This window comes from Hipposideros armiger, unplaced genomic scaffold (genome assembly GCF_001890085.2).
Source record: "Hipposideros armiger isolate ML-2016 unplaced genomic scaffold, ASM189008v1 scaffold_482, whole genome shotgun sequence".
In the NCBI taxonomy this organism is placed as follows: domain Eukaryota; kingdom Metazoa; phylum Chordata; class Mammalia; order Chiroptera; family Hipposideridae; genus Hipposideros; species Hipposideros armiger.
In genome coordinates, this window is record NW_017731832.1 from 380,477 (window position 1) to 389,811 (window position 9,335).

The 9,335-nt window shown below is 54.7% G+C and overlaps 1 protein-coding gene across 7 annotated transcripts in view; it reads right to left on the reverse strand.

Moving 5' to 3' along the window:
• Nucleotides 1-1,230: 1,230 nt before the first annotated feature.
• JUP (junction plakoglobin) overlaps nt 1,231-9,335 on the reverse strand; it is a 23,278-nt gene continuing 15,173 nt past the window's right edge. For all 7 annotated transcript variants that reach the window (XM_019667047.1, XM_019667053.1, XM_019667054.1 and 4 more), the window contains exons 6-14: nt 8,749-8,893; nt 8,518-8,621; nt 6,971-7,309; nt 4,840-4,995; nt 4,491-4,610; nt 3,605-3,755; nt 3,374-3,495; nt 2,810-2,849; nt 1,231-2,531 (exon numbers count right to left, since the gene is read on the reverse strand). In XM_019667047.1, the coding sequence (XP_019522592.1) occupies nt 2,380-2,531; nt 2,810-2,849; nt 3,374-3,495; nt 3,605-3,755; nt 4,491-4,610; nt 4,840-4,995; nt 6,971-7,309; nt 8,518-8,621; nt 8,749-8,893 (1,329 nt within the window). In that variant the 3' untranslated portion in view covers nt 1,231-2,379. The remainder of the gene's footprint in view (nt 2,532-2,809; nt 2,850-3,373; nt 3,496-3,604; nt 3,756-4,490; nt 4,611-4,839; nt 4,996-6,970; nt 7,310-8,517; nt 8,622-8,748; nt 8,894-9,335) is intronic.

Below are 9,335 nucleotides of genomic sequence, written 5' to 3' on the forward strand. Positions count from 1 at the left end.
ATGGGCCGAATGTTTGTATCGCCCCAAATTCATATGTTGAATTCTTCGCCCCCATTGTGATATTTGGAGGCGGGGCTTTGGGACATAGGTTTAGATGAGGACATGAGGGTGGGACCCTCATGATGGGATTAGTGCCCTTATAAGACAGAGATCTCATTCTCTCTCCAGGAAGGCCATGGAAGCACAAAGCCAGATGGTGGCCATCTACATCCCAAGAAGTGGGCTGTCACCAGACACTGAATCTGCTGGCACCTTGATCTTCGGCTCCAGAACTATGAGAAATGTCTGTTGTTTTAAGTCACCAGTCTACTGTAATTTATTATAGCAGCCCAAGGAGACTAAGACAAGCCCTGAATGCAGAATACAGAGAAAGTGTATTGTTCAAAGATCTCTGAAAACTACTATTCTGTCCCCTCCCCTCTCACAGCTCCCCTTGGCAGAGCTCAGCTCCGTGTCTCACCTTACACCTGCCTGCACCTTGCAGCTCCCTCCTAAATGGGCTCCCTGCCCCACCCCCAGCACATCCACCCAGTGCCGTGAAGCCTCCGTTAACAAGGCCATGGCCTCTCTCCACTGCCTGAGCTCCAGGCAGGTGTAGGAATGTGGCAATAGGCCTGGCCAAGAGCATAGTTCCACAGGTTCTCAGGGTTGGCAGGTGTGTTGCAACTAGCCATCTCCAGGAAGGAGAATTGGGGGGTGTGGGTGAGGGACCAGCACATAAGCTGACAGTTACACCCAGGTGGTGAGTGAAAGGATAGCCAAGCCCAGGGCATCATGGAACAGAGACGGGGCAGCAGCTCAGGATGGGAGGTTATGGGGGGGGGTGCTCCTGGAATGAGGGCTGAGCTGGATCCCAATGGTGAGCAGGTGAGGGCATCCCAGGCAGAGGGAACAGCATGGACAAAGATCAGGAGGCAAAAAACAGTGTGGAGAAGACTGAAGGAGGCTAGGGGCTGGGTCTACTGCAGACCAGAGGGACCTGGACTCCAAGCCATAGGCCACAAGGAGTGTTACACCCAGGAGAAAGCTACCAAATGTACATTCAGGCTGCATGGGGGCAGGGCAGGGCTGGAGGCCCAGAGGCCAGCAAGGAGGTGGCCCATTGGAGAGAGGAGTAAGGCCTAGTGTCCCTGAAGGTCATCTTCTTCGCCCCTCCTAACCTCCCAAGATGGTCATGAGGTTGCTAAGGGGAACCCAATCTCCCCATCCCATGCCCCCAAACAGTCTCCATTGGGTCTCTGTGTTAGTTTTATTTCCATTACTTTGGTCTATACAAAAAACCAATAACCAAAAACATAAAGCGATAATAATAAAACTCTCCGCAGGGACCACCCCCAGCCCCAACACCCACGTGCAGGAGGTGGGGGTGAGGGTTGAACCAGGAAGGGGAAGAGAAAGCCCCTCACCACACACCAGAGGGGTCAGCCAAGAGCACTTCTCGGGGTCAGCTAGGGCAGTTGTGTGGGTGGGACTAGGGGGTGGTGCAAGGGAGCGCTTCTCAGAACTACCCGCCCCACCCCGGGGAAGGCGCAAAGCCAACTGGGGAGAGAAGCAGGCAGGGTCCTGGAGCTGGGAACTCACTCTCCACATCTCCGCCCCATCTCCCTGGGCAGTCCCTGAACTTTTCAAGAGGAGCTTTGGATTCTGAGGCTTTGGGCCTTGACCCCGGGTCCTGGAGATCCTGGGGGCTCAGGACAGTCGGTTGGGTGGAGTTCAGTGAGAAAATCAGACCCAGAGAAGGAACCAAAGCCCTGTGGGGCCCAGGCGGCTGGAGACAGGCAGCCGGGGCAGGGAGGCGGGTACTGCTGGGGGGAACAGTCTAACGCTTTAGTGCCAGGGCCACAGGGTTGGGGAGGGGGTATCAGGCCCTGGACCCCAGCCCAGAACAGAAAAGCAGGAGCAGATCACCGTCCCAAGAAAGACCCTAATGGAGGCATGGGGTTCGGCAGGAAGTCATGGCCCTGGTCCCCCAGGCTCAGGCACTTTTCTGTCTCACCCCTTCGTCTGTATAGAGAGCCTCTCAGATGAGGAACCACACCTGGGAGGTGGGGGGTAGACACAGGGGGTCAGGGCAGGCCTGTGTCCCCTAGAAGCTTGTGCCATTCCCGTGTCACCTACCCACCACCCACGGAAGGGTCAGAACTCGCCGTCCCCAGCAAAGATGACACTAAGGCAGGCCAAGGCATACCTTCCTCGGGGAAACTCAACAGCAGAACGCCCCATCCTCATTCCCCCCAAAAAAGGAGCCAGGGTTTCAACAGAAACATGAGAAGGCCTCCACGAGAAGGAGGCTCCAGAGGGAAGGGAAAGCGTGTCTCAGCAGCCCGCAGGCATGAGGGAGACTGCAAAGCGGGAGGTGTCGGACTGGGCTGGAGCCAGCTAAGCTAGCATGTGGTCCGCAGTAGGGTAGGGGGGCCGGAGGCCATCGCTGTAGGTGTCGATGGGATAGTCCCCGTCCATGTCCATGTGCATCTCCAGGGGGTCCAGGGGCATGTCACTCGAGTACATGGGACGGTAGGTGGCATCCATGTCTGGGGAGGAGAAGGGGGACTCTGTCCAGGGTCTGCAGGCCACCCTGAGGGTGGGTCTGAACAGCCCTCAGCTACCTCCTCCACTTCTGCCCACCTGCAGCGGGCCTGACCGCCCTCCCTAAACTCCGTCCTCAGGGGACCTGGACAGAGGTGTGTGTGGAGACCATACAGCAGCTGCCACAGGTCCTTTGGCCCCGGAGACACAATGCCTCCCCCACACTCATACCCACATGCTCACCCCAACTCTCCGGGGTCCTGAGAACACTGCACACACTTACCATCTGCATAAGGTTCATTGATGGGGATCATGCTCTGGGCCTGAGGAAGGAAGACAGAGAGGAACATTGCAGGAGGGAGAAGGGTGGGAAATGGAGGGGTTGCAGGTGGGCAGCTAGAGATGCTTCTATAAAGGGAGCCAGGGGAAAAGTGAAGACCCCTTGAGGGATGAACCCCTCTCCTCGGGCACCTCCCCAGAGTGGAGGGTCCCACCATTCATGCTTGGGGGAACCCGCAGAACTAGAGCAACCCTGGGGAGGGGAGTGGAGGAGTGAGGGCTGGAGAATGAATGGCGGGGGCTGCCTTTGTGCAAGTTAGAAAAAGTCACCCCTGCCTCCACACTTTACATTAGTTTGGACAAAATAAAGTTGCCATTTTGGTAGGTCAAAAACAGAGAGATGGTTCAACCTACTACTTCCAACTCCTGAGAACGGCCATCAATGATCCAATTATAAAATAAAAGTCTATGAAGTTGACATGATGGTAGGAGCCCCCGCAAAAGCGCTGTCCTTGTGCAGTGTGCAACTTGCACCACCTTACGTTGAGGTCCCACCCAGGATACTCACAGCCTCCCAGGCAGCTGGGTCATGCTTGAAGAGGGAGTTGGTGAGCTCCACAGACACGCGCTTGCGGTAATCTGGGTTCTTGTCCTCGGAGATGCGGAACAAGACAGCCGCAGCATAGGTGGCTGTTCAGAGAGCAAAGGAGAGGCCCAGTCAGGCATTTGTCTCTATCCTGGCTTGGGGAACAAGGCCCGGCCCCCTCCCCCTCGCCCTGCCCCCACCACTGCCCCGCACCTGTGCCTTCATTGTGAGAGTGCAGCAGCTCCATAAGTGGGGCTGAGGCCCCCTCAGCATCGATAGCATCAGCTGCCTCTTTGTCCTGGGCCAGCTCGCACAGCACCCCAGCGGCCACACGCTGGATATTCTCCACGGATGAGTACAGGAGCTGGGTAGACGGGGCGCAGGGTGCGGGTAAGGCAGGCAGGCAACACACCATAGAGCCCTGCCCATCTCCACCTCCCCTTTCTGAATTTAACCCAAACTCATACTAGAAAGTGTGCAAAGTCTAAGGAAAGTATGAAGAAACGAAAAAGAAAGCCAGCTATAATTCCCCACCCAGATAGACACAGCCTCTGTGAACACACTGGCATATTGCCACTGGATTTTTGTCAGTCAGACATGTATGTATATATACAGAGGTTGCCAAAAAATGTATACACATTTTAAGAAAGGAAAAAAACTGTATTAATTGTAATAGTCAATCTATACCAATAACAAAAGATGAATACAAGTCATGTTTGACTTCTGCAAGTACAAGAGGCGCTCAAAGTGGTTACCATCAGGGTCCAGACACTTCTGATTACGGCAAACTGCTGCTTGAGCATAGATAACATCTCTTAAAGTGTGTATATTTTTTTAGCACTCCCGGTATGTATACTTGATTCCTATTTTTTTATCTGGTATTATAGCATAAAGCAGTTTCCTGCATTATTAAAAAACTTTTCCTAAATGTCTATGAGTTCATATTGATACTCAACAAAAAAAGAGAATGCTACAAAGCAAAAAGTAACCACTCCACATCAACCACCAAAACCATGGCTGCTGCCCTTCCCCTTTGCAGCCGGGTGGATAAGCAGGGGTTGCGGGGGGGACCTCTCCTGCCCACCTGCCCCAGACTCACCTGCACAAACAGGGGGATGGTGTTAAGTCGGAAGATCTCCATGCGGTTCATGGGATCCCGGGCGAGGATGTGCAGGGCTCCAGTGCAGCCCTCCACAATCTCCTCCATCCTCACGCCATCCTGCACGAGAGGAGGCATTAGGGCACAGCAACGGCGGGGGGGAGGGGGGTGGTCTTCGGCCATGGCCACACACACACGCCCTACTACATTCTGACAAACCACGCTGGTCCTTGGAGTGGTATCAGTTGCAACTTGCCTCCCCATGTACACACTCACGTGCACACACCTTCACACAGAGGACACCCTGACCCCCAGACAGGGCAATCCCTGGCACTGCCAGCTCACTTACCGTGTAGGGCTGCTGTGTGCCTGCAGCCACGTGGCGCTGGGCATCCTGGTGGGCCTTGACCAGCAGCTGGACGAGGCGGGGAATGACTGCGGCCTCCTGCAGTGGGGCATGATTGGCTGGGCACAGGGCCAGGTTCCTGATCAGGCCGATGGTTGCCTGGCAAGAAAACAGACAATAATCAGGGGCTTTTCTTGGGTGTCGGGAGGATCCCAGTTTCCCAATATCATCTCTTCCTCCCCTACCATCTCTCTGTCCCCCAGGCCAGACCAGGACATGCTGGAAGATCCCCAGAGAATGAGATCACTTCAGCCCATGTCCCTTATTCCATAGGATCTGTGAGTTCTCATGTCTAACTCTAACAGCCCCTGCTAAAATGATATCTCATTCTAGGACATTCTGCCAGCCCCCATATCCTGACCCTCACCTCTGTCTCCTCTCTCTTACCCTCCCCCGCATAGAAAACATAGTTGTACTTGCTTTTCTGATAGTTCCCAAACCCTGATTATCAGGGAGTCCTTGCTATGGTTGACCCCAAAACCTCCTATTTTGGTGATGCTCCTATTGTAATCAATCCCCTGCAGGACAGAGGTCTCCTCCCCAGGGTCCCCTGACTCCCAGGTACCACTCTGGCCTCCCAGAGTCCCTCAGCGCCTTACAAAACAATTTATCATCTCATTTGACCCTCAAACAAGAAGCCAGGAGGCCAGGGATGAAAATCATGTGAAAGATGAAGATGTGAGCACAGAGTGAATGAACTGCCAAGGCCACTTTTCAATTAGCTGCTGGGTCAGGGAGGCAAATCCTTTCCTCACCTTGGGCTTGCAGCATGCACCAAGCCCAAGGTGAGGCCATGAGCTGCCCTCTTTTTCTCATTATGGATTTTTTTAAAATTCAATGTAGGGGCCAGCCAAGTGGCGCATTGGTTAAGAGCTGGCTTGGGACGCCAGAGGGCCCTGGTTCGGATCCCACATATGAGGGCCAGTGACACTGCCCTCCACAGCTAAGATGCTGAACAACAACTCAATCTGGAGCTGGGCTGCCATGAGTCGCTGGCAACAGGTAGGCTGCAGCCCCTGCTGCAGTGGGTTGCCATGGCTACCATGTGTAGCCAACAGCCAGCGTGAGCGGCCAGCAGCCGCAGTGAGCGGCCGTCCAGAAGCCGGCGACTGATCTGCCTCGCCCGGGAAGAGCGCAATGATGGTGTCAACTTGGGCCAGTGAAGCAACATCCTCCACAACTAGACTGAAGAACAAAAGGACAGCAACTTGTCTGTTCCCCTTCCCTGATTCCCCAATGCCGTTCCCAACCCCAATTCCCCAATAAAATCTTTAAAAAAAAAAAAAAAGAAATTCAATGTATATAATCACTTAGAGTCACTCTTGCCTGTACTGTTAAATAGTCTAAAATTTAGTCAATGCCAGCTGGGTCTCCCAAGGCAGCCTCCTGAGAAGGCTGCACCCCTTTCACACCCTGGACTCTCTATGGCAGACATCAAGTGTCCCCAGAATCCTCTCTGTCTTTTGTCTTTTTAGCATCCCTCCTGCGTTTTAGCATGGCCTTCTGACACGTGACACAACGCTAGCCTCTTTGCATCCAGATGTGGCCAAATGACCCAGTTCCAGGGTGTGGGCTAAAGCAATATGTCCCACTTTCTGATTGCTGCCAGTCCTCCCACTTCGCTTGGATTAGAACGCATCTGTGGGGATGATACAGCTCAATCATCGGTGAGAGGACCACTCTCATCCAGACCCTCTGGTGTAAGAAGTGTGCTCCGTGGACCAGCATCATCATCTGGGATCTTCTTAGAAATGCAGAATCTCACCCACCCCAAGACCTACCCAATCAGAACCTGCAGTTTAATGAGACCACCCAGGGTGGTCCATGTGCATATTAAACTTTGAAGCTCTGCCCGTGGGGGTGGCCACTACAAGAAGGATTCTGGGTCTCAGGAGCAGAGGCGCTGGGGTCTAAACCATTCCACGAGAGAGGAACAAACTTCTCTCTTTTTGGAGCCACTGTCTTTTAGGGCCTCTGTTACAGCAGCCCTGCCTGTACCGATACTCCACCTAATCCTGACTGCAGAGCGCTCCTCCCGCCCCTCACTTAAGCCCCATCGTGTCAGCGGTTGTACCTTGACTAGTGGCCACTGGTTGGGCTGGTTGAGCAGCTTGACGATGGCTGGGATGCCGTAGTTGAGGCGCACGGAGTTCTGGGCCATCTCGGCCTCAGGGTGGCGGCTGGTGAGATGTCGCAGAGCGCAGACAGCCGGCTCCGTGATGTCATCCTTGTCACCAGCGCGCAAGATGGCGTGGATGAGGGCCTCCACGCCGCTATTTTGTGTCACCAGTGTCTTGTTCTTGCTGTTGTTACACGTCAGGTTGGACAGAGTGCCCGTGGCACAGGTGAGGACGTTGACGTCATCCATGCTCAGCTGGTTCACCAGAATCTTCAGCACGCTCTCCAGGCCCTCCTGGGGTCGGGGGGGAGGCAGGGGAGAGTGAGAGAGACTCCCAACAGCAGAACGTCTCCCATGTACATCCAAGGGGAGCGAGATGGTCTGATGGGGTCGGAAGCCCACTCAGCTGACACTCTATGGGCCATGCCTGTGTACCTAAGAACCTTCATCCCCCTGATCCTGCTGATGGCCGGGAGAGGGCAGTGTTCTCCCACGGGGCAACTGAGGCTCAGAGAGGTTGTGGGGCCTGCCCACAGACCCACAGTTAGTGGGCTGGATCTGAACCCAAGCCTGTCTCTAAGCTCCACACTCTTTCCTCCCTCCAGCCCCTTCTGCCCTCCCTCTGTGTCCTCAGACCCAGGCAGAGCCCCACTCAGGCTGAGGGAGGCCCCTAGGCCAGGAGGAAATTGAGGAGGAGGCCACGTGCTTCAGTGGGATAGGTGACCCACTTTTACATGCTTTTCACCTTTCTGGGCTTTCACGGCTGCCCCCTCAGTGGTCCCCAGGCCCAATCTACTTTCAGGAAACATCCCTGACCCAGAAGCCTCACTTCTCCCAGGGGGTGCCACATGGGCCTTGTGTTGGGACAGAAAGACCCCAGGCTCTGGAGACCGACAGTCCCGGGTTCACATCCCAGATCTGCCATTTCCTAGCTGTGACCAAGGGCCTTACTTAATTCCCCAAACCTCTGTTTCTTCATCTAACCAACGGGGTCCCACATTCTACCTCCAGGCGCTGGAAGGGGTAAATGAGCCAATGTCCACAAGTGCCCAGGAGTCCAGCACATGGTGGATGCTCTGTAAACAGCCTACTGGTTGGGGGCTCTTAGGAATGGGAGTCGGGTTAGAAGGAAAGACCTGAAACTGCATTTTTCCTTAAATGGTGTTTTTAGCCACCAGGGCCCCCAAGCTGTCTCTTGGCACACTGCTCCCCACCGCAGGGTCTAGGTCAAAACTGTTCCCCTGGTAAAACCTAAATCCCAGCTTTGAAAATCAGCCCTGTTCATTAGTTCCCCTTCCCACATCCCCAAATGGGATTAAACCCTTAAGCTAAAGGGATGAGGGTCTTCAGGGTACATCCAGCCTCAGCCATAACAGAGCAAAATTTAGAGGTCTTAGGCCTCCCACGGCTCCTAAGGTCAGATTCACAGACAGGCTGGATGTGGTAAGATGGGAGGACGAGGCAGCCGAAGAGGTGGACCCAGGCCTGAATGTCTTGCTCACCTGCTTGGTGGCCACGTCTGAGAGATTACGCAGGGTCCAGAGGCAGTTCTGCACGAGGCGGGGGCTGTTGCTCGTCAGGTGTTTGCCCAGAGCCTGCATCCCACCTGCAGTGGGGGACAGGGGTCATGTCAGCCACAGGGAAGCACAGCTGAGCAAGCCTGGCCGCTAGACAGAGCCCCAACCCCAGCCCACCTGGCCACATGGGCCACCCTCACAGGCTGTAATACTCACCAGCCTCCACAATGGCAGGCTTATTGCTGGGACACACAGACAACACCTTGAGCACGCGGCTAGTGGTCCAGAGCAGCTTCTCGTAACTGTAGTTGCGCATGATCTGCACAAGGGCCTGGGGTCCTCCGTTGGCCAAGATGATGAGCTGTGGGGAGAGGAGGAGGATACGTATGAGACACACAGGGAACATGACAAGGAACAACGAAGGAAGAGCGAGCTAACAGAACTGCCATTACTGAGCTTCAGCTAAAACATGAATAGCTTTTGTGATTATTAAATAAGCTAAAACCTTGAAACAAGGATAATACACAATGCTGGCAAGGATGTGGTGAAACTGTACTAACAAGACTCGCCACTGGGCCGGCCGAGTGGCTCAGTTGGTTAAGAGTTGGCTTGGGACGCCAGCTCTGAGCAGCAGGGCCCCGGTTCGGATCCCAGATGAGGGCCAGTAATGCTGCGCCCTCTACAGCTAAGATGGTGAACAACAGCTCGACCTGCAGCTGGGCTGCAGTGAGTCGCAGGCGATGGCGTAGGCTGCCGTGGGGCTGGCCAGCAGCTGGCGTGCGCTTTAGTGAGCTGTCATGAGC